General features: G+C 45.4%; 1 protein-coding gene across 4 annotated transcripts; it reads left to right on the top strand.

Moving 5' to 3' along the window:
- The first annotated feature begins 410 nt into the window (after nucleotides 1–410).
- LOC107037885 (dynein heavy chain, cytoplasmic) lies at nucleotides 411–24,514 on the top strand. 4 transcript variants are annotated; one of them, XM_015256683.1, is made up of 11 exons: nucleotides 411–822; nucleotides 2,679–4,801; nucleotides 5,368–5,439; nucleotides 6,344–10,400; nucleotides 11,469–11,557; nucleotides 12,490–12,519; nucleotides 12,657–15,707; nucleotides 16,652–16,853; nucleotides 18,084–18,282; nucleotides 19,524–19,641; nucleotides 20,392–24,514. In XM_015256683.1, exons 1-11 carry the CDS (start codon nucleotides 579–581, stop codon nucleotides 24,160–24,162), a joined length of 13,956 nt encoding a protein of 4,651 aa, XP_015112169.1. In that variant the 5' UTR covers nucleotides 411–578; the 3' UTR covers nucleotides 24,163–24,514. The 4 variants fall into 4 exon arrangements, with proteins under 4 accessions (XP_015112169.1, XP_015112170.1, XP_015112171.1 ...); XM_015256684.1 differs by lacking the exon at nucleotides 18,084–18,282 and adding an exon at nucleotides 16,993–17,188; XM_015256685.1 differs by lacking the exon at nucleotides 12,490–12,519.
- Nucleotides 24,515–24,948: the final 434 nt, after the last annotated feature.

The following is a 24,948-nucleotide window of genomic DNA, read 5'->3' as shown; positions in this document are numbered from 1 at the left end:
CGGACGGCCGGGGGATCGTTCGGCGAATGGAAAGCGCGATGACAGTGAGGAAGACACCATCCCGGTAGGATATTTTGCTCTACTTGTGGTTAGAGATGCAAAATGACCGTCATTTTTTAGATCGCGTCATATGACCAAAAATGACGGTCTTGTGACGGTCATGTGACGCACAAATTTTCCAACTACAAATGATTGTCACAAATCATTTGTAACCAAATTGTTGTCACGACGCGCAAATGCGCAATATCGAGTGCACCAACTACTGAAACTCAATTCTCTAGAATACGGTAGTCGCTTGATTAGAGAGTGAGGGCTCCACTGAAGAAATTTTTGACTTTACCGCTGCAGAAAGCGCTATCTGTTCAATACCCTCGCGCCTGCGCACTCTCTCCTCCCCAAAATAACGGCGAACAAACCCCAACTCTCGAAGTGTTTTTTATCAACCGAGAGAGACAGTGCGACAGTTCACCCTGAATCATCCGCTGGAGCACATCCAGCTCCAGTTTGGATATTTTATCACCTCTGTCGCCAACCGAGAGACAAATCCAAGTGATTTTAGCGTAAATACCAGATAAGTCATGGGCGATTCGTTGGACGGGACGGGCGAGCCCACGCCAGAATCGCAGAACATTGTGATTGTTGATTACACGTCATTTGCGAATTTTCTCCGGAAAATCGTGCCCATCCTCGCTCTCGACGAGGACGGGGTACCCTCTGCCTTCGTCGCGGCGCTCGACGACAAGAGTCATCAGGAGTACATTCGCAAGTTCATCGGGGATTCGCAGGTATGGGCGTTGTGCATCCAACGGAGCTCGACGAAAGGTGAGTTTTATTCATCGAGACATGGCTACTTCGTATTTATGAACGTAGGTGTTGTCCTCCATTGGAGGGTCAACGGTACATTGTCGGCTCAACACATGCACAGGGGGGACCGTTGAAAATCAATGGCAAATGGCACTTACGACTTATCGAATTCATTCGGGGATGAGTCATGCCGGTGTGCGGAGCGTTACGATTGTCGGTGATATATACCGGCTTTTTTGACATATGCTGATTTTTATTTTGATTGAGGAAAAAATATTTTTGACGAGCCATCGTTTTCTTTGGAGAAGGAATTATTTTTTTAGAAGACGATTCCGAGGGGTCGTTTTCAGGGGATCCAAGTCAAGTTTTCAATAGTACAATTATATTGAAATGGAGAACGATTTAAGCGGGGGCTAGGGGATTTTTTTCTCACTAATATCTAATGAGAAATTTCGGGAATTTTTGTCAATTTTTTTCTTTATGTAAAAAAATGTAGTGAAATCTTTATCATCAAATCTTTATTTTCCAATAATATCCATTTTTTATGCAATAGAAGGAATTGAGTACATAATTTCAAATTCCATGGCATTGATTTTGCGAAAGGTCTGGATTGGTTTTCGAAAACACAAAAAAAATTCTTGAAAAATATTAAAAATTGTGGGACTAGTAGGTTTTTTACGAATTGAAAAAATTGAAAAATGCCAATTTTCGATAGGAAATTGGAGGAAATAATAATTGGATGGAGATTTTCATCACAAAAAGCTCAACCAATAATCAAATTAAAATAAAGCATGAAAATTGTGTTCAGAATTGTCCGCCTCCATAAGCTGGTCCCTCTTTGGAAAATGGAACAAACCGACCGATGTCTATTCACTTCACTTCTGATTTGATGCTCAATTGAATTCAAATATCCAAAATTGGTGATTGAAATTTCCAGAGAAAGACAGTAACAAATGAAACGAGCGAAAAGTCCATCAAATCTCCAGTCAGTTGTGCTGAAAAATCAATTACTTTCTTAAATACTGAATGAAATTGCCAGATTCAAGTCCATTCCCCAATTAGTATTGTGAAAATTCCAGCAACTGTTTTTCTAAATTGTGAATGTACTCAATTCACTTCATTCAATTGTTAGAAGTGGTTCTGGGCCATATTTCGGTCACCAGCACTCAAAATGATCACAAAAATTTACTTAACAAATTGCACGACGTTTCGAACGCTCAATGCACTCCTCCTCAGGTGCACGTTTTATTCTACATCAAGAAACCAGACATTACATTGCAAACTTTTAACTATTGGACAGCCATTATCCTCAACCAATATTTGAAAAATGAAATAAAATAATCTAAAAATTGCTCCTTCTCACCTAATTAAATCCATCAGGAAACATGACATCACTTAATTCCAGCTTTAAAATATCACTAATCACCATAAAAAATAATTCTCCATAAAAACCCCACTCTCCTTAAATTTCCAAGATAAATAACAAATTTCAAACCGACTTGACCCCAAACTTCCCTCAAATATCTAAAATTCTATACTGAAATTTCCAGAGAAATACCGTAACAAATTATTATTCTACACTAAGAAAACAGACATTACACTGCAAACTTTTAACTATTAGACAGCCATTATCCTCAACCAATATTTGAAAAATGAAATAAAATAATCTAAGAATTGCTCCTTCCCACCTAATTAAATCCATCAGGAAACATGACATTACTTAATTCCAGCTTCAAAATATCACTAACGACATAAAAAATAATTCTCCATAAAAACCCCACTCTCCTTAAATTTCCAAGATAAATACCAAATTTCAAACCGACTTGACCCCAAGCCTCACTCAAATATCCAAAATTCTGTACCGAAATTTCCAGAGGAGGACAACGGCGAAGGGGACGACGAGAAGGACACCACGATGTACCACATCTCAAACGAGATATACTTCACAAACCCAAAAATGGCATCGATAGTCCTGACGAAACGCGGTGGAGTGATCGAGGCGGACAAATCCATCTCCTCCCAAGTGAGAATCGTGAACCTCTCGGACGGGCCCCCGTACGAGACCCTCCACGCGATCAGCAAGACAATGGCCCCATTCTTCAAGAGCTACGTGAAAGAGACAGGCCGAGCGGACCGAGACGGCGACAAGATGGCCCCGTCCGTCGAGAAGAAGATCGCCGAGTTGGAGATGGGTCTTCTCCACCTCCAGCAGAACATCGACATCCCAGAGATCTCGCTGCCAGTGCACCCTCTGGTGATGCAGGTGATCAAGCAATGCGCCGAGGAGAACCGAAAACCCAAAGTCGCCGATTTCGGGGACAAAGTCGAGGACTCGACGTTCCTGAATCAGTTGCAGAACGGCGTCAACAGATGGATCAAGGAGATCCAGAAGGTGACGAAATTGAATCGAGATCCTGAGTCTGGCACAGCCCTCCAGGAGATCTCCTTCTGGCTGAACCTAGAGAGAGCCCTCCACCGAATCCAGGAGAAGCGTGAGAGCACAGAAGTCACTCTGACCCTGGACATCCTGAAGCACGGGAAGAGATTCCACGCCACAGTCTCCTTCGACACTGACACCGGTCTAAAGCAAGCCCTCGCTACAGTCAACAACTACAACCCCCTGATGAAGGACTTCCCCATAAACGACCTGCTGTCAGCAACTGAGCTCGAGAGGATCAGAGCAGCTGTCCAGCAGATCTTCATGCACATGAGGAAGATCAGAAGCACAAAGTACCCCATCCAACGTGTCCTCCGACTGGTGGAGGCAATCTCTCGAGACCTGAGCCAACAGCTGCTGAAGGTCCTGGGCACTAGGAGACTGATGCACATTCCCTTCGACGAGTTCGAGAAAGTCATGGCACAATGCTTCGAGGTATTCATCACGTGGGACGACGAGTACGACAAGCTGACTGGTTTACTCAGGGACTTCGTGAAGAAGAAGAGGGACGAGCACATGAAGATGGTGTGGAGGGTGTCCCCAGCTCACAAGAAACTACAGACTCGAATGGACCAGATGAGGAGGTTCAGGAGGCAGCACGAGCAGTTGAGAACAGTTATCGTTCGCGTTTTGAGACCGACGGTTCGCCAGAACAGCAACAATCCAGCCATTGAAAATCCAGATAACGATAATGTCAAGGTGGAGTTCGCTCTGGACGCTGCTGACGCCAATGCCATAAGCGAAGTTAACTTGGCTTATGAGAATGTGAAGGAGGTCGACTGCCTGGACATCACGAAGGAGGGGCTCGAGTCCTGGGAGGCGGCTGTTCACAGGTATGAGGAGAGGATCGAGAGGGTCGAGGCGAGAATAACAGCTCATCTGAGGGACCAGCTGGGAACGGCCAAGAATGCCAACGAGATGTTCAGGATCTTCTCGAGGTTCAACGCACTCTTCGTGAGGCCCCACATTCGTGGTGCCATCAGGGAGTATCAGACCCAGCTGATTCAGAGGGTGAAGGACGACATCGAGGCTCTTCACGAGAAATTCAAGGTCCAGTATCCCCAGAGCAAGTGCTGCAAGATGAGCATGGTGAGGGACATTCCACCTGTCTCCGGCTCCATCATCTGGGTCAAGCAGATTGACTACCAGTTGACGATGTACCTCAAGAGGGTCGAGGATGTCTTGGGAAAGGGCTGGGAGAATCACATCGAGGGGCAGAAGCTGAAGGCCGATGGCGACAGCTTCAGGATGAAGCTCTCCACGCAGGAGATCTTTGATGACTGGGCTCGCAAGGTCCAGCAGAGGAATATTGGAGTCACTGGGAGGATCTTCACCATCGAGAGTGTCAGGTCCAGGTCTGGGAGGGGAAATGTCCTCAAGCTCAAGGTGAATTTTCTCCCTGAGATCATCACTCTGTCCAAGGAGGTCAGGAACCTCAAGAATCTGGGGTTCAGGGTCCCTCTGGCTATTGTCAACAAGGCTCATCAGGCCAATCAGCTGTATCCGTTTGCCATCAGTCTTATTGAGAGCATCAGGACTTATGAGAGAACTCTTGAGAAGGTAATTGTTGGGGCTTTTGGGCTTTTCCGGGGTTGAGTGGCCTGGCGGTTTTAGAGTGTTGGAGAATGTTTTTGGGTCAATCATATTGTGAATTAACTAATTTTCTAGCTTACCAATCGGAGCCCCCACTGTCCCTCGTTGAAGGTAGCTCATTCATAATGATGCTTTCCATGATAAAATGCATTTTGGCGATAGATCATGTTCGCAATTTCGTTGTCCATGCCTGCTTAGTTGTCTGTCATAGAAAATGAAACTATTGAACCCTTCATGGAACACTCAGTAATTATCTGCGATCTGTTGTTTATCTTTTTTTGGTTCGTACAGCTTTTGACTGACATGAGTAAATTTGAGGGAGGAAACGACCATCGAAGTTTTGTTTGATAATTACGCCCTGTTTGTACTGTCGCTTCGAATAATGAATTTTATTTGCGATTCGATGTTCTTCCCGTTGAAATACTCGTGAATGATTATTTACTGTTGTAATTTTGCATTGGCGAGCAGTCGCAGTACCAGTGGATGATGAAGGGAAATGTTTTTTGATGATTAATGTGAGGGTATGGTTTCAGATCGAGGACAAGGCTAGTATCATTCCTCTGGTTGCGGGCATGAGGAAGGATGTGCTTTCTCTATTCTCAGAGGTATGTAAAAGTATATTGATTAATAGTTTACTTGGACATTCGTTTTGATTGACGAAATGTGATGATGTTCGTCATCGATGATTTGTAATATTCCTTAGGGTATTGCTATCTCAATAAATAACAATATTTTATGAAGAATTGAAAATGTTTAATGAGCAATTAATTATTAATTTTTCGATTTTTTTGGAGTATTAAAATTGAATGATGTTAATCCTCAAGAATTTGCATAATTTCTCAAGATTTTGCTATATTAATAATGAAACAAATCATCAAGAATCAAAAATATTTGATGAACAATTAAGGATGCTTATCCAAAATCGCAAGTACTTGAAAAAAATTGATTTTTTTAAAAATTGAGAGATGAAGATATCCCTTTCACTTTGATACAACTTTCAATCCACCAACCCATATTCATTATTTAGAAATGAAATAGATAGAATGCACCAAATGCATGCGCTAACATGCGCTTATATGGGATAGAATCATTCAAACATTTCCTCTTTTTGCCTGGGTACCCCAGATTTTTCTCTGACCATTGGATTCAGTATGATTTTACACATTACCTTCTATTTTTATTTTATTTTTAGAGTCTTCTAGATTTGAATATAAATTTCATAAGAGCCCTTGTGTAAGCAAAAATTAGTTTATTCATTTCTGCCGATACTATTGCGATTAATTGTTTTTTAACTGTCAGCCAAAAAAGTTACAGAACTTTTCTTGACCATGAAAAAAAAACACATTTACCAACACTGGTTAAACATCCTTAATAATTAATTTTGGCATTCTTTTTCATTGCTAAAAAAGCATGTCAAGATTTGATGACTAATTAATAATTAATCTACACATTTTTCTTCATTGCTAGAACGTAATGACCTTAATAACCAATAATTTTTACATTCCTCAGGGCATAGCTCTAGTCTGGGAGTCCTACAAGCTCGATCCCTACGTCCAGCGTCTCTCCGAGATAGTAGTTCAATTCCAGGAGAAGGTCGACGACCTCCTGGTCGTCGAAGAGCAGCTGGACGTCGACGTGCGCTCCCTGGAGACCTGTCCCTACTCAGCCAACACCTTCGTGGACATTCTCTCGAAAATCCAGAAGTCAGTGGACGAGTTATCCCTCAAGAACTACTCGAACCTGCACATCTGGGTGGCTCGTCTCGACGAGGAAGTGGAGAAGAACCTGGCAGCTCGACTGGAGGCAGGGGTGAAGGCCTGGACCGACGCCCTCATGGGCCACAAGAAGGAGGTCGACCTCAGCATGGACACCGACGCCCCAGCGAAGCCCACGCACAAGCCAGGGGGCGACCCAAAGATCCAGAACCAGATCCACGAGGTCAGGATCACGAACCAAACGATGTACCTCTACCCCAGCATCGAGGACGCCAGATTCCAGATAATGCAGCAGTTGTTCGCCTGGCAGGCCATCGTCACCTCGCAGGTGAGGCTCCAGAGCTCGAGGTACCAAGTGGGTCTCGACAAACCAGAGTCCGGGACCTACAGGAACCTCCTGACGAAGTTACCTGGAGGCAAAACCCCCCTGGAAGCCGCCTACGAGGCTGTCGAGTCCAAGATGAAGGACATCGCTGATTACGTTGACCAGTGGCTGCGGTATCAGGCCCTCTGGGACCTCCAGCCAGACAACCTGTACGGAAAACTCGGCGAGGACATCAACCTCTGGATGAAGTGCCTCAACGACATCAAGAAGACACGAACGACATTCGACACCTCAGACACACGACGAGAGTTTGGCCCCGTGATAATCGACTTTGCCAAAGTGCAGAGTAAAGTCTCACTGAAGTACGACTCCTGGCACAAGGAGACGCTGGGAAAATTCGGGGCCCTTCTGGGCAACGAGATGGTGGGATTCCACGGACAAGTGTCGAAATCCAGGAGTGACCTCGAGCAGCAGTCGATCGAGGCTGCCAGCACGACCGACGCTGTTGGATTCATCACGTACGTTCAGTCCCTGAAGAGGAAGATGAAGGTGTGGGAGAAGCAGGTGGACGTCTACAGAGAGGGTCAGAGGATCCTGGAGCGTCAGAGGTTCCAGTTCCCCACGAGCTGGCTGCACGTCGACAACATCGAGGGCGAGTGGGGGGCCTTCAACGAGATCATCAAACGAAAGGACTTGAGTATTCAGACACAGGTGGCCAGCCTCCAGATGAAGATCGTCGCCGAGGACAAGGCCGTTGAGACTAGAACAACGGACTTCCTGAATGACTGGGAGCGAGGGAAACCGGTGGAGGGGCATCTCCGCCCTGACGACGCCCTCCAGCAGCTCCAGCTGTTCGAGAGTAAATTCGCGAGGCTCAAGGAGGAGCGCGACAACGTGGCCAAAGCGAAAGAGGCCCTCGAGCTGCAGGAGCCAGGTGGTGTGTCGACGAGTGAAGACAGGATGCTCGTGGTCTTCGAGGAGCTGCAGGACCTGCGTGGCGTCTGGTCCGAATTATCCAGGATCTGGGCGCAAATCGACGAGACGAGGGAAAAGCCCTGGCTGTCAGTACAGCCGAGGAAACTTCGTCAGCAACTGGACACGATGATGGCTCAGCTGAAGGAGCTCCCAGCGAGGCTACGACAGTACTCCTCCTACGAGTACGTCAAGAAGATGCTGCAGAACTACACCAAAGTGAACATGTTAATAGTCGAGCTGAAGTCTGATGCCTTGAAGGAGCGCCACTGGAAGCAGCTGACGAAGCAGCTGCGAGTCAATTGGATCCTGAGTGAGCTCACCCTGGGACAGGTGTGGGACGTTAATCTCCAGAAGAACGAGAGCATCGTCAAGGACATAATCCTCGTGGCGCAGGGGGAGATGGCCCTCGAGGAGTTCCTGAAGCAGGTCAGGGAGTCCTGGCAGACCTACGAGTTGGACCTCATCAACTACCAGAGCAAGTGCAGACTGATCAGGGGCTGGGACGACCTCTTCAACAAGGTGAAGGAGCACATTAACTCGGTCGCTGCAATGAAGCTGTCGCCGTACTACAAAGTCTTCGAGGAGGAGGCCCTCACCTGGGAGGAGAAACTCAACAGGATCAACGCGTTGTTCGACGTCTGGATCGACGTGCAGCGTCGCTGGGTCTACCTCGAGGGAATTTTCTCGGGGAGTGCTGACATCAAGACCCTTTTGCCTGTCGAAACCTCCAGATTCCAGAGCATCAGCTCTGAGTTCCTGGGGCTCATGAAGAAGGTCTCCAAGTCCCCGATGGTGATGGACGTGCTGAATATTCCAGGGGTGCAGAGGGCCCTCGAGCGTCTGGCTGATCTTCTTGGGAAGATCCAGAAGGCCCTTGGGGAGTACCTGGAGAGGGAGAGGACCTCCTTCCCTCGGTTCTACTTCGTTGGAGACGAGGATCTCCTCGAGATCATTGGAAACAGCAAGAACGTGGCTAGACTCCAGAAGCACTTCAAGAAGATGTTCGCCGGGGTGGCTGCCATCATCCTGAACGAGGAGAACAACGTCATCCTGGGGATTGCCTCCAGGGAAGGGGAGGAGGTGTACTTCCAGAGTCCAGTGTCAACGATCGATCATCCCAAGATCAACGAGTGGCTGACCCTCGTCGAGAAGGAGATGCGAGTGACACTGGCCTCGAGCCTGGCCAAAGCTGTGCAAGACATCAAGCAGTTTAAGGACGGCAACATCAACGCTCAGGCCTTCATGTCCTGGTGCGACAACTACCAAGCGCAGATAATTGTTCTTGCCGCCCAGATCCTGTGGTCTGAGGACGTCGAGGCTGCTCTCCACGAGGCCCAGGCTGATCCCACCAAAAACCCCCTCGAGAGAGTGCTGCTGCAGGTCGAGGGCACCCTCAATGTCCTCGCTGACTCCGTCCTCCAGGAGCAGCCGGCCCTGCGACGAAAGAAGCTCGAGCACTTGATCAACGAATTCGTTCACAAGAGGACTGTCACGAGACGATTGATCGCGAATAAAGTCAACAATCCGAAGGCTTTTGAGTGGCTCTGCGAAATGAGGTTCTACTTTGATCCACGTCAGACTGAGGTGCTCCAGCAGCTGACGATTCACATGGCCAATGCCAAGTTCTTCTATGGGTTTGAGTATCTGGGGGTGCAGGATCGGTTGGTGCAGACTCCACTGACTGATCGTTGCTATCTCACCATGACACAGGCACTCGAGGCTAGGCTGGGAGGCTCTCCTTTTGGACCTGCTGGCACTGGCAAGACTGAGTCTGTGAAGGCCCTGGGGCATCAGCTGGGGAGATTCGTTCTGGTTTTCAACTGCGATGAGACCTTCGACTTCCAGGCGATGGGCAGGATTTTTGTGGGACTCTGTCAGGTGGGGGCGTGGGGGTGCTTCGACGAGTTCAATCGTCTCGAGGAGAGGATGCTGTCTGCTGTCTCGCAGCAGGTGCAGACCATACAGGAGGCCCTCAAGAGCCAGATGGAGGGGAAGAAGGAGGGGACCTTGTGTGTGGAACTCGTTGGGAAACAGGTCAAAGTCTCCACAGACATGGCCATCTTCATTACTATGAATCCTGGGTATGCTGGACGCTCCAATCTCCCGGACAACTTGAAGAAGTTGTTCAGGTCACTGGCTATGACCACTCCTGATAGGCAACTTATCGCTGAGGTCATGCTGTTCAGTCAAGGGTTCAGGTCTGCTGAGAAACTCGCCTGCAAGATTGTGCCTTTCTTCAAGCTCTGCGATGAACAGCTGTCCAATCAGTCGCATTATGACTTTGGGCTCAGGGCTTTGAAGTCCGTTCTCATATCTGCGGGGAATGTCAAGAGGGACAGGATTCAGAGGATCAAGGAGGGCATGCAGGGGCGCGGGGAGACTAATATCGATGAGGCGTCCATTGCTGAGAACCTGCCCGAACAGGAGATTCTTATCCAGTCGGTCTGCGAGACCATGGTGCCTAAACTTGTCGCTGAGGATATTCCATTGCTCTTCAGCCTGCTGAATGACGTTTTCCCGAATGTTAATTATACGAGGGCGGAGATGAAAGGTAGATATTTCAGTTTATGGAGATTGTTTTTTATTTTTCCATTTTATTTTGCGTTTTTTTATTGTTATGTAGTTTGTTTTTTGAATTTATTCAATAACTTGCTTGGGTTTTTGAGTGATAATGTGAATATTCGGTGCCAAATAATTAATTTTCAGCTGAGTTTCCCAGATATTTCAGTTTTTTTATTGTTATGTAGTTTATTTTTTGAATTTATTCAATAACTTGCTTGGGTTTTTGAGTGATAATGTGAATATTCGGTGCCAAATAATTAATTTTCAGCTGAGTTTTCCCGATTTCTAGATTTTTAGGAATAATTGAAATGAAGTTTACTTTTGAAGTTGAATTTTGACTTTTCAATGACGAATTTCCTAGAAATTTGAGCCGAAATTTTTTAACAGTGTATTTCAAGTCCAGAGATAACTATAAAAAATTAATTTTCTCAGGAAATAAAATTTATTCACTCATCAATCATGCTCAACATTTTGTCACGCCTCAGAATGAAACGAAATTTCCACGATTTATATTTTAGTTTATGGGAATCAACATTTTTATTGATGAATAAATTCACCAATTTACTTGAGTTTTCAATGAAATTATGAATATTCCGATTTTCATGGAATAATTAAAGTTAAGTTTACAGTTTCTATTCACTTTTTCATAGAATTTGGACTTTCCGATGACGAAATTTCTTGAAATTGCAGCCAAAAATTTCTGATAGTGTCCTTCAAGTCCAGATATAACTGTGAAAAAATCATTTGCTCACAAAAGAAACTGCATTCATCAATCATTCTCAACATTTTAATTTATCATGAATTCTCATGTTCATTTTTTTGTTTCATTCAATTTTATTTATTTATTTCTTTGAATTTTTATTCTTTTGATTTTATTTTGTCATTATTTTACTTTGGACATCATGTAAGATCAGTTTTGTAATAAGGATATAATTAGTAAAGCTTTTCCTCAGAATCTATTACATGTCCCATGTTATTTTACAGTCAATACAGTGAAAACATCACATTTAGTGTCAAAATAATGTCACTTCAAATAATTTGTTTCGTATTTCTTCAGGTTTAAAAGATCAAATCAGGAAAGTCTGTGCTGAAGAATACCTCGTGTGTGGCGAGGGCGACGAACAAGGAGGTGCTTGGCAGGAGAAGGTATGTTATTATATCTTCATATTCTTGGAGATAAAGATACTTGAGAATTGCAATTACATTAAGTGCTGTAGCATCCCTGGCATATGCACATGTAGCATGTCAAATTGTAATGAATACTCACATAATTTCAATAATTAACGTACACTAGTTGAGGAAAGAGAATATTCAGTAGTGAAGTGATGAAACAAAACAAATCAATTTTCTTCGAGATTAAATTATTATTGTTTTATTATTTTTGCAGTCATTCAAATTTGAGTTATGAATTTTTCGTGTTAGGGTAAATAAATATTCGAATTTCATTAATTTTTTTTATGAATATAGACTTTATCACGCTCTATTCATTGACAACAATTAAGATTCAATTTTCATTTAAATTTTCAATTAAACAAATTGGTATCTAAATGGAATTAATCATGGCTCAAAAATTTTATAACAATAATAACAACAATAACAATAATAGCAATAATAATTGCTAATTGTTTTTTTTTTCATCAATAGAACTCCAGATTTTTTAGCAGCAAAAAAACTGAAATCTCCAATTTACTTGAATTTTCATAAAAACAATTCAAGAATATATTTATATTAATTTTCCTGACTTCTATCGATTTATCTGGAACAATTCAACCGAAATTTTCGGTTTTCATTGATTTTTTCCTAATAAAAATATTAAACAATGCACTTCAGGTCCAGAGATAACTATAACAAACTCACTTCCCCAGAACAGAAACTGCATTCAATCACCCACCACCCTCACTATTTTTTCATGCAGAATGCAAGTCAGTTTCATCCCCATAATTGATTAGCGAGCCATTAAAAATTAAAAAATTAAATTGTGCCCTTCACCACTGAATCCCCTCCTGTAACATGCTAGAAAGTCATGAAAATGTAACTGCATAACCCGTAACAATATTTTTTATCATGCACGCTCAAAGGAATTGGTCGGTGAGACATGGGTAGAAAAGGTGAGAAAGGGGAAAACCCCAAATCGATGTCGTCCCATAATTGTCGTAAAATCCTCATCACCCTGCTCGTTCCCCGTGCGAATACTCCCCAGGCCGTTCCCCAAGCCTCCTCTAATCCCATCAATACTCTCCCCCAGGTGCTGCAACTCTACCAGATCTGCAACCTGAACCACGGTCTGATGATGGTGGGTCCGAGTGGCTCCGGCAAGTCCACAGCCTGGCGCGTCCTCCTGAAGGCCCTCGAGCGCTTCGAGGGGGTCGAAGGTGTGGCCCACGTGATCGACCCCAAGGCCATCAGCAAGGAGACCCTCTACGGAGTGCTAGACCCCAACACGAGAGAGTGGACAGACGGTCTGTTCACCCACATCCTCAGAAAGATAATCGACAACGTTCGTGGCGAGATAAACAAGCGCCAGTGGATCATCTTCGACGGGGACGTGGACCCCGAATGGGTGGAGAACCTCAACTCAGTCCTCGACGACAACAAACTGCTGACCCTCCCCAACGGCGAGCGCCTCAGTCTCCCCCCGAACGTCCGAGTGATGTTCGAGGTTCAGGACCTGAAGTACGCAACACTGGCCACAGTCTCCCGCTGTGGAATGGTCTGGTTCTCCGAGGACGTTCTCTCCACCGAGATGATCTTCGAGAACTACCTGCTGCGGCTGAAGAACATTCCCCTGGAGGACGGCGAGGACGACAACCTGGGTAAGAAGACCGAGAAAGAGGACATGATATCCCCAGCACTGTCAGTCCAACGTGAGGTTGCCAGCATCTTCCAGAGCTACTTCGCCCCCGACGGTCTGGTCGTGAGGTGCCTGGAGTACGCAATGAAACAAGAGCACATAATGGACTTCACCAGACTTCGAGCCCTGAGCTCCCTCTTCTCGATGCTGAATCAGGCGGTTCGAAACGTCCTGCAGTACAACCACGCACACACAGACTTCCCCCTCCCCAGTGAGCAGCTGGAGCGCTACATGCCGAAGTGCCTCATCTACGCCCTCCTCTGGAGCTTCGCTGGAGACGCCAAGCTGAAGGTCCGGTCAGACCTGGGTGACTTTGTGAGATCAATAACGACGGTTCCCCTCCCGGCGCAGTCCAGCATTGCTATCATTGACTTCGAGGTGAACATCCACGGGGAGTGGCTGCCCTGGAGCAACAAAGTACCCCAGATCGAGGTGGAGACCCACAAGGTCGCGAGCCCCGACATCGTGGTGCCGACCCTCGACACAGTCAGGCACGAGAGTCTACTGTACACTTGGCTGGCTGAGCACAAGCCCCTGGTCCTCTGTGGGCCCCCAGGCTCTGGCAAGACAATGACACTGTTCTCAGCCCTGAGAGCACTCCCTGACATGGAGGTCGTGGGCCTCAACTTCTCCTCAGCGACGACCCCAGAGCTCCTCCTGAAGACGTTCGATCACTACTGCGAGTACAGGAAGACCCCGAATGGAGTTGTTCTGTCACCAGTGCAGCTGGGGAAGTGGCTGGTGCTGTTCTGCGACGAGATCAATCTCCCAGACATGGACCACTACGGAACCCAGAGGGTGATATCGTTCCTGAGGCAGCTGGTGGAGCACAGGGGATTCTACAGGACGAGTGACCAGGCCTGGGTGTCCCTGGAGAGGATTCAGTTCGTTGGGGCTTGCAATCCCCCCACCGACCCCGGGAGGAAGCCCCTGAGCCACAGGTTCCTGAGGCACGTGCCTGTTATCTACGTGGATTACCCTGGGGAGACCTCCCTCAAGCAGATCTACGGAACGTTCACCAGAGCCATGCTGAGGCTGACTCCCTCGTTGAGGGGGTATGCTGAGCCCCTGACCAACGCAATGGTCGAGTTCTACCTGGCCTCGCAGGAGAGGTTCACCCAGGACATGCAGCCACACTACGTTTATTCGCCACGTGAGATGACGAGGTGGGTGAGGGGCATCTGCGAGGCAATCAGACCGCTCGACAGTCTCTCGGTTGAGGGGCTTGTTCGTCTCTGGGCTCACGAGGCCCTCCGGCTGTTCCAGGATCGCCTGGTGGAGGACTCAGAGCGCGCCTGGACGAACAAGAACATCGACATTGTCGCGCTGAAGCACTTCATGGGGGTCGATCGTGATAAGGCACTTGCCAGACCCATTTTGTACAGCAATTGGCTGTCCAAGGACTACGTTCCTGTCAACAGGGACGAGTTGAGGGAGTACGTGAGGGCTAGGCTCAAGGTGTTCTACGAGGAGGAGCTGGACGTTCCTCTGGTGCTGTTCGACGAGGTCCTGGAGCATGTGCTGCGCATTGACAGGATCTTCAGGCAGCCTCAGGGGCATTTGTTGCTGATTGGGGTGTCTGGCGCTGGGAAGACCACTCTGTCGAGGTTCGTGGCTTGGATGAATGGGCTGTCTATCTTCCAGATTAAGGTGCATAATAAGTACACTGGGGAGGACTTCGATGAGGACCTCAGGCAGGTCCTCAGGAGGTCGGGGTGCAAGGACGAGAAAATCGCTTTTATTCTGGATGAGTCGAATGTCTTGGATTCTGGGTTCTTGGAGAGGATGAATACGCTTTTGGCTAATGGGGAGGTTCCTGGGCTGTTTGAGGGCGATGAGTACACGACGCTCATGACTCAGTGCAAGGAGGGAGCCCAGAGGGAGGGACTCATGCTGGATTCAAATGAGGAGCTGTACAAGTGGTTCACTGGACAAGTCATGAAGAATCTGCATGTTGTCTTCACGATGAATCCCAGCACTGATGGCCTCAAGGATCGCGCTGCCACGTCACCTGCGCTGTTCAATCGCTGTGTTCTCAATTGGTTTGGCGATTGGTCGGATAATGCGCTGTTCCAAGTGGGGAAGGAGTTCACGAGTCGAGTCGATCTCGAGAGACCGTCCTGGAAGTGCCCCGATTTCTTCCCGTCGGTCTGCTCGCTTATTCCGGCGCAGGCCACTCACAGGGATGCTGTCATCAATGCCTGTGTCTATGTGCATCAGACTCTTCACAAGGCCAATGCCAGGCTGGCGAAGAGGGGCAGCAGGACGATGGCCATCACGCCGAGACATTATCTTGATTTTATCAATCATTTTGTCAAGCTGTATCAGGAGAAGAGGAGCGATCTCGAGGAGCAACAGCTGCATCTCAATGTGGGGCTGAGTAAAATTGCGGAGACTGTGGAGCAGGTGGAGGAGATGCAGAAGAGTTTGGCTGTGAAATCGCAGGTATTTTAGTTGGGATGGGGTTGATGATGCACTGTTTTAGTAGTGGAACGGTAAAAAGGTTTGGGGGTGTACAAGTCTCTTTTACAGTTTGGTAGACACACTAGGGGTGGAATCATTTTCAATCATCAAGTTCGTGATTTCAATTGCGAGGGAAACATTTGAAGAAATCGAGAATATTCGGCGTTATTCAAATTACATTTTGCACAGAATAATAATGTTAATGAATAATTGAAATTATTTGGAGTTTCGGAAACCTTATTTTCTCAGGCATGAAATCGATTTCTGGTAAAATTCTGGATATGAATAAATTTGTTATGACTCCGAAGAAATAATTTTTGTGATGGAAAATTGATTGTTTCTAAATTATTTATAGAAAATGCTCGTAATTTTGAAAAATTGCGATTTTTCAATTATTTCATCAATTTTCCTCGTAAAGTAAACTTTCTAATTTTTTTTGCTTCCGAATGGAAGTTTTGTAATCGTTTAAATTTAAGTTTTGGATTTTTTGTCATATGGACTCAATATGATCCAAAAAAATTTTCTTTAATTCACTAATTCAATTCTTCGCTAATGAATGGATAGAATTGAATCTCTCTTTCAAATGTAGGTAGGTATGTTGAGCCCTATCGATCACCACCAATTAAAATTTAATTCATCGATTAGTTTTTTTAATTTTCGAATTTCTCGAAAACCGATTGTCTCACGATAACTGAAAAAAAAGTTCTCAATTGATTGAATGATGACTTACAAAATCTCCGTAGTCATCTTTTTCGAAGCTCTCAATTCGCTCTGCAAAAAAGGTCAAAGCAAAAATTTTGTTGTCTTAAATTCCAAGATATTCCCGGAAATCTGATCAGTAGTCAAAATAAACTCAAACCGTTTTACGGCTTCGCTACTATTTTCTCAATGTCTCGATGATGTCGTCATTTCCTGTTTCCCTTCAGGAACTTCAAGCTAAGAATGAAGCCGCCAACGCCAAACTCCGTCAAATGGTGAAGGATCAGCAAGAAGCTGAGAAGAAGAAAGTCCAGAGTCAAGAGATCCAGCAGCAGCTGGCAATCCAGACTGTCGCTATCGACCAGAAGAGAGAGTCCGTCATGGCTGACCTGGCCCAGGTGGAACCAGCAGTCATCGACGCCCAAACTGGTAAGACTCACATCAACACCATCAATCTCAATTTGTGTATCTCAAATTTCGTCACAGCACTCCCTCAATTTATCTCTGATTTCCCCCTCCACTCCTCTGTGTGGAATTTCTCGCCTTCATAATTTCATTGCGAGTCTAGCCGTCAAAGGAATAAAACGTCAGCACTTGGTGGAAATACGATCAATGGCAAATCCTCCTGCATTAGTTAAGCTAGCACTCGAATCAATGTGCTTCTTGCTCGGTGAAAATGCAACTGATTGGAAGCAGATACGCGCTGTCTCAATGAAGGACAGCTTCATACCCACTATCGTCAATTTCAACACTGAGGATATGACGTAAGAAACGAAATAATCAACAGCAACAGCACAGTCGTCTTAAATCGAGCTATTGATGAATGTATCGATGCCTCAGCTGGGAATTCTAATCAACGACGTATTAATAACTCGCTTTTGTTTGTTATTCGTTAATTAAATGCACATTTTTATCATTCTGGAGGGGATGGGGCTAAATGGATTGGATAATAACTAGAAATTAAGGGTATCCAAGCACTTTAGCTATTTATTCTGCAGTGAAATGCTTTTCTTTTAAACTCAATTTGACCCTAAATTTCCAAACATTTTACAAATATTTTATTACTTAAACTTGATCGTTAGAAATTTTTTTTTAAATCTGAATAAAAAAATTGAAAGTTTACTTTTGGAGAAAGATTGATTAAATAATTTAAAAATTACAATTTTTGATAATTACGAGTATTTTTTATAAATAATTTATAAACAATCAATTTTCTTCGTATTCAAAATTGCAAACAAATCAATTTCATGCCTAAAAAAATTAGATTCACGAAAGTTTAAACAATTTCAATTATTTATTCATAAACAATGAATGTTAAAAAAATAATAATTCTCTGCAATATGTAATTTAATTGACAAATTTGATGATTGAAAATGGTTGAACCTAAAGTGTGGTTTTTACCAAACTGTGAAAGACACTTGGATATCCTTAATGGTCCATTTTCCCCACCCTTTCCTCAATCATTGTCTTTCCAGCACAAGAATAAGTATTAACACGGCAGCTAAACGATAAGAGGATCAGTGAGGAGCTTTTAAATGCAAAAAACGAATAACTTTTGTATATTGTTTAATTGTCTCTCTCTCTTCTTGTTATTATTGTCTAAAGGATTTTATGTGTTCTAATTACTCACATGGACAATCGTTTAATTTTGTCGTATAGCGGTGAAATCAATAAAGAAACAGCACTTGGTCGAAGTACGTTCCATGGCAAATCCACCTGCAATCGTCAAAGTTGCATTGGAATCAATCTGCCTTTTACTTGGTGAAAATGCTAGTGACTGGAAGTCAATTCGCGCTGTCATCATGAGGGACAATTTTATCAATACCATTGTCTCTAATTTCAGTACTGAGGACATAACGTAAGCATGCTTCTTACAAATAATTTGTAAATGAAATGTTTGAGCGAATTATCTGCTGTTTTTTTTGGAGATTAGAGGAAACCAGTTGACATGACGCGTTTTTGGATCGTTTTTTATGCGATTTAGGGAGCTTTGGCTACCAGTTATTGGAAAATTTGCTACTCGTGACATGTCTGCTGGATTATGAAATCATTTGATTACATGTTTTGGTAAAATGCATGCTATGAAAGATTAATCATTAATATGCTTGTGCTAACTGTGTTTAAATGATTGTTTTTATAAGTTTGGGACTTTGGGATGGAGTTTTGGGAGACTGTGGTAAATGGTTCTGGAATTGTTTCTCATTGAAGGGATGTTCGTTGTTGGGAAAAATGAAATTTCGTGGACCGTTGACCTGGCATTTTTAGGGGAGGGGCATTAAAGTTTATTTAGGGGGAAAATTATGAAATTGTAAGTTCAAGGAAGTTCCAAGTTTTTGAGCGGAGAGATGGCAATACGAAAATTTAATTGAATGGTCAATCAAAACGTGAACATTCAGGACCAAATTACATTGAATTTTTAATTTATTGAGAATTCAAGTCTATGTTTATTTGAATTTTCTTGAGTTTTATTCGTTTTTATGGAATTGAACTGAAATTTCCAGTTTCCTTTGATTTTTCCATAAAGTTTTAAATTTTCCCTGACGAAATCCATTGAATTTACGAGAAAATTCTGCGATTCTAACATTGTTTCTTATTAAAGATATGTTCACTATTGGAAAAGAATTGAAATTTCATCGACATTAATTTCAATTTAGGGGGAAAAATCCTGAAATTGCAGAGTTGACTAAAAATTCAATGAAATTCCAAGATTTTGAGTATCAAAAGAAGAGAATTCTCGAACATACTTGAATTTTCAATCAGAACATGAATATTCAGGACGAAATGACACTAAATTTTCGATTTATTGAAAATCCAAGAATATATTTATGTCAACATTCAGGATTTCATTCATTTCCCCGGAAAAATCGAACTGAAATTTCCAGTTTCCATTGATTTCTCCATAAAGTTTTCAATTTTCACTGACGAACTTCGCCGAATAAACTTGAACCGGAACTATAACGTGATAACAATGTCTGAAAAATTCAGCTAAAAATAATTAACAGTGTAAAACAAAATTCCATTTTATCGATTTACCACAGTCTCTCTCCACCGAAGTAAATTCCCCAACTAATTGACAAAATTCTCATTGAAATCCTCCAGTGACGAAGTTCGTGAAAAAATGAAGAGTCGTTACCTCAGCAATCCTGACTACAACTTTGAGAAAGTCAATCGTGCGAGTATGGCGTGCGGACCTATGGTGAAGTGGGCAACTGCTCAGGTGAATATCTTCCCCCCGCCCCCCCAAAAAAAAAAAATTTAATGAGAATTAGAATTTAGAGAGCGGGGCTTTCTCCCAACTAAGCTACCGGGAACTACGGAAATTCTCCCTTCAAATTCATCTCTCAACACTGTCTAACCACCTCTCAGCATTAAATAAACAGACGTAAAGAGAATTAGCCCCCCCAATTATCATCAACAGCGTTCCTAATACTTCGCCCAACCCAAAAAATAGGAACCTTAAAGTAGCTCCACCCTTACGGTAAATTCAAAGATAATTGAAAACTGCAAAAAAATTGCAGAAAACTCGATTAGATTCGGAATTCTAATTTTTTTCTCAATTTAATTATCGTTTTGGTTTTTCAAAGAAGAGATGTTTAAAAATCAGGATTTAACCCTGTGTCTTATATGAAAATCAACATTTCCATTGTAATCAAAAATTAAAATCTGAATTGTTTTATCATTAGATGTGAAAAATCAACAATTTTTTTGACACCTCATAAAAAGTAATCCACCGTTTTGCAAACAAGTTTTATTATTTATTTACAAAAGAGAAATGTTTGAAAAAATATCAATATTTTGCGAAATTTAATTTAGATAATACTGACTGGGTATGAATTTTTCAAATTGTTTCCATGCAATTTAGTTGAAAAATTGAAAAACTGAATCCCATCCCAAAGCTGCCCTCCGGCGCCAAAAAACATAAAGCCCCTGAATCCACGACTGAACACCCCCACGATTTCCCCACCAGGTTGAGTACGCCGACATGCTGAAGCGAGTGGAGCCCCTGCGCGAGGAGCTGTACTCCCTGGAGCGCCAGGCCGAGACCAACAAAGAGAAAGGCGAAGAGGTGAAGCACCTGATAGCGCAGCTGGAGCTGAGCATCGCATCCTACAAGGAGGAGTACGCCCAGTTGATCTCCCAAGCCCAAGCCATCAAGACAGACCTGGAGAACGTCCAGGGGAAGGTGGACCGTTCGATCGCCCTGATAAAATCCCTGGTGATCGAGCGGGAGAGATGGGAGGCAACGAGCGAGACCTTCAGAAGCCAGATGTCCACGATAATCGGCGACGTCCTCCTGTCCTCTGCCTTCCTGGCATACGCTGGTTACTTCGACCAGCACTACCGCCAGAACCTCTTCACGACGTGGTGCCAGCACCTGCACCACGCGAACCTTCAGTTCCGCCCTGACATCGCGCGAACAGAATACCTATCGAACCCCGACGAACGCCTGCGCTGGCAGGCGAACGCTCTCCCGACAGACGACCTCTGCACGGAGAACGCAATAATGCTGAAACGCTTCAACAGATATCCCCTGATAATCGACCCCTCAGGCCAGGCCACCGAGTTCATAATGAACGAGTTCAAGGACCGAAAGATCACGAAGACGAGTTTCCTGGACGACTCCTTCAGGAAGAACCTGGAGAGTGCCCTGAGGTTCGGCAATCCCCTGCTGGTGCAAGACGTCGAGAACTACGACCCCATCCTCAACCCAGTGCTGAACAGAGAGCTGAGAAGAACTGGGGGCAGAGTGCTGATCACCCTGGGCGACCAGGACATCGATCTCTCCCCCTCGTTCGTGATTTTCCTCTCGACCCGAGACCCAACGGTGGAGTTCCCCCCAGACATCTGCTCTCGCGTGACCTTCGTCAACTTCACAGTCACCAGGAGCTCCCTCCAGAGCCAGTGCCTGAACCAAGTGCTGAAGGCAGAGCGTCCAGACATCGACGAGAAGCGATCCGATTTACTCAAGCTGCAAGGGGAGTTCCACCTTCGTCTGAGGCAGCTGGAGAAGTCCCTGCTGCAGGCTCTGAACGACGCCAAAGGAAAGATTCTAGACGATGACTCAGTCATCACAACCCTCGAGACACTGAAGCAAGAGGCTGCAGACATCAGCAAGAAGGTCGAGGAGACTGACAAGGTCATCGCCGAGATTGAGACTGTCTCACAGCAGTACATGCCACTCTCCCAGGCCTGCTCCAACATGTACTTCACCATGGACTCCCTGAACCAGATCCACTTTTTGTATCAGTACTCCCTGAAGATGTTCCTGGACATCTTCACCTCAGTCCTATCCCAGAATCCCAAACTATCAGGGATATCTGACTACACCCAGAGGCTCTCCCTCATCACGAGTGATTTATTCTCAGTTTGCTACGAGAGAGTGGCTCGTGGAATGCTGCACGCTGACAGATTGACCTTCGCCCTTCTCCTCTGCAGAATCCACCTGAAGGGGATCTCCACAGAGTCCACCTACGACCAGGAATTCACGTTCTTCTTACGAGGAAAAGAGGGAGTTCTCAACGTCAGGGGCCCGATGATCCAGTGCCTGAGCTCCGAGCAGCAGGAGGCCATGCTGAGACTGAGCTTGAGGCTCCCAGCGTTCAAGAAACTCGCCCAGAACATCCAGGACGACCAGGACTTCGCTACTTGGCTGCAGTCGTCGAACCCCGAGACCCAAGTGCCCAAACTCTGGGAGGAGGAGAAGCCCCTGACCCCAATAGGCACAGCAGTCCACCAGCTCCTGATAATCCAGGCATTCAGGCCAGACAGGGTGATAGCAGCAGCGGCGTTATTCATCTCTGCAGCCCTTGGGGAGAAGTTCATGGCAGCTGCAGAAGTGGAATTGGACTTTGCGTCAGTAGTTGAGAACCAGTTGAAGGCAGCAGTGCCAGCTTTACTCTGCTCAGTCCCAGGATTCGATGCGTCAGGGAGGGTGGACGATCTGGCAGCCGAACTGGGGAAGCAAATAGTCAGCATTGCGATTGGATCTGCTGAGGGCTTCAACCAGGCGGACAGAGCCATCAACATGGCTGTTAAGGCCGGCAGATGGGTGATGCTTAAGAACGTTCACCTGGCGCCTCAGTGGCTCGTGCAACTCGAGAAGAAGCTCCACAGCCTCCAGCCCCACGCTGGCTTCAGGCTCTTCCTCACGATGGAGATCAACCCGAAGGTGCCGGTAAATCTGCTGAGGGCTGGTAGGATATTCGTATTTGAGCCTCCACCAGGCATCCGGGCCAATCTCCTGAGGACATTCAGCACAGTTCCTGCCTCGAGGATGATGAAGCCGCCCAATGAGAGGGCTAGGCTGTATTTCCTGCTGGCCTGGTTCCACGCCATCGTCCAGGAACGCCTGAGGTACTCCCCCCTGGGGTGGGCCAAGTACTACGAGTTCAATGAGAGCGATCTTCGAGTGGCCTGCGACACCCTGGACACATGGATCGAGGCCACAGCCATGGGGAGGACCAATCTCCCACCTGAGAAGGTCCCCTGGGACGCCCTCGTGACGCTACTCTCCCAGTGCATCTACGGTGGGAAGATCGACAACGATTTCGATCAGCGACTGCTCGCCTCCTTTCTGAGGAAACTGTTCACCCCCAGGTCCTTCGAGTCTGATTTCGCTCTCGTAGCGAACTTCGATGGGGGCTCGCAGGGCAGTCAGAGGCACATTACCATGCCCGATGGCACGAGGAGGGACCACTTCTTGAAGTGGATAGAGTCCTTGTCGGATAGGCAGACGCCGTCCTGGCTGGGGCTTCCCAACAACGCTGAGAAGGTTCTCCTGACGACTCGTGGGACGGATTTAGTGTCGAAACTCCTGAAGATGCAGCAGCTGGAGGATGAGGATGAGCTCGCTTACTCACACGACGAGTCCCTGGACGCTCCGAGGGAGGCCGAGGGCGATGGAAGACCCTCGTGGATGAGGGTTCTTCATAATTCTGCGTCCACCTGGCTGCAGCTCCTACCTAAGAACCTGCAGACACTCAAGAGGACTGTCGAGAATATTAAGGACCCTCTGTACAGGTACTTCGAACGAGAGGTAAACAGTGGGGCCAAACTCCTGCAGGACGTCATCCACGACCTGGAGGATGTGGTGCTGATCTGCCAAGGGGAGAAGAAGCAGACGAACTACCACAGGACGATGCTCTCCGAGCTGGTGAAGGGGATTCTGCCGGCTGGATGGAGGAGGTATACAGTGCCACGAGGCTGCACCGTCATCCAGTGGATCACTGACTTCAGTCACAGGGTGTCACAGCTCCAGGAAGTCTCGCGTCTGGTGTCCCAGGGAGGGGCCAAGGAGATCAAGAGCTTTCCCGTTTGGCTGGGGGGTCTGCTGAACCCTGAGGCCTACATCACTGCCACCAGACAGTGCATTGCACAGGCCAACAGCTGGTCCCTGGAGGAGCTGCAGCTGGTGGTGACCATTGGCGATGGCGATAACATCGCCACTGACGACTGCTCCTTTGCTGTCACTGGGCTGAAGCTCCAGGGGGCACTTTGCAAGGACAATCAGCTGTATCTCACTTCCACCATCATGACTGATCTGCCTGTCACTATGCTGAGGTGGGTGAGGTCCTCGGGGGATGATGTCAGAAAGGGAAAATTGTCGCTACCTGTTTATCTCAACAGCACGAGGACTGAACTGCTGTTCACTGTGGACCTCAATACTGCTACCAATCAGGAGCCCCACAGCTTCTATGAGAGGGGCGTTGCGGTTCTCACTTCAACTGCTCTCAACTAATCGTGGATCAACCATTAGTTCGCATTATGTTATTATAAAATTGCAGTATTTGTTTGATGAGAATGGATATTGCACTCTCTGCATGTCTCACTGCTTTTTTCAATGAGGAAGGGATGTGTTTTGTTCTTTGTAATTCTTTTCTAATGGACTTTAGTCGAGTATTTTTCTAAACTGCAATTACTGGCGGGCAATGAGTTTGAGGGATTATCAAGGCGAGATATGGTGGTTATATATTTATTGAATTGTTTTAATCTCATGTAGAATGAAGAAGCTTTTGTCTCCTATTATATGAAGAATAATATGATATTGTAATTTATTAGCCTTGAATAAATATGGCCTGTTGCCGGAAGAATGAAGAAAAGTGGACAATTTCATTTTTCATTGAAAAATCTGTTTTTAGAGAAATATAAATTCTTTAGAAACTGTATGAAGAATTGAATTTTAGGTGGTGTCAATAACTAGAGCTTATTGAAGTCTATATTCATGAAAAAATTAATGACATTCGGTTGATCTCATATAACAAAGTTTAAAAAAAAATAAAGGCAAAGGTGTCATGCATACAGACACCATCTGAACAAGTGGATAATGGCTTTTTTTAAATAAAAGAGTACAGTTATTCAAGCTACGGCGGTAAGCCATTGAGAAATGCGTTAATGGCGTTTTTTAGGAGTTTGCATTTTTCTTCTGCGGACAGGCATTCACGTTCAAGGGTTTCTGTGTTGATTACATCAGTATATCAATTTTTAACTCATTTAATGTCGTGCGACTTTTTACACAAATTTTCTA

Source organism: Diachasma alloeum, unplaced genomic scaffold, assembly GCF_001412515.2.
Source record: "Diachasma alloeum isolate Michigan unplaced genomic scaffold, Dall2.0 Dall_scaffold_00271, whole genome shotgun sequence".
Lineage (NCBI taxonomy): Eukaryota > Metazoa > Arthropoda > Insecta > Hymenoptera > Braconidae > Diachasma > Diachasma alloeum.
This window is presented reverse-complemented; position numbering and strand designations above follow the sequence as displayed.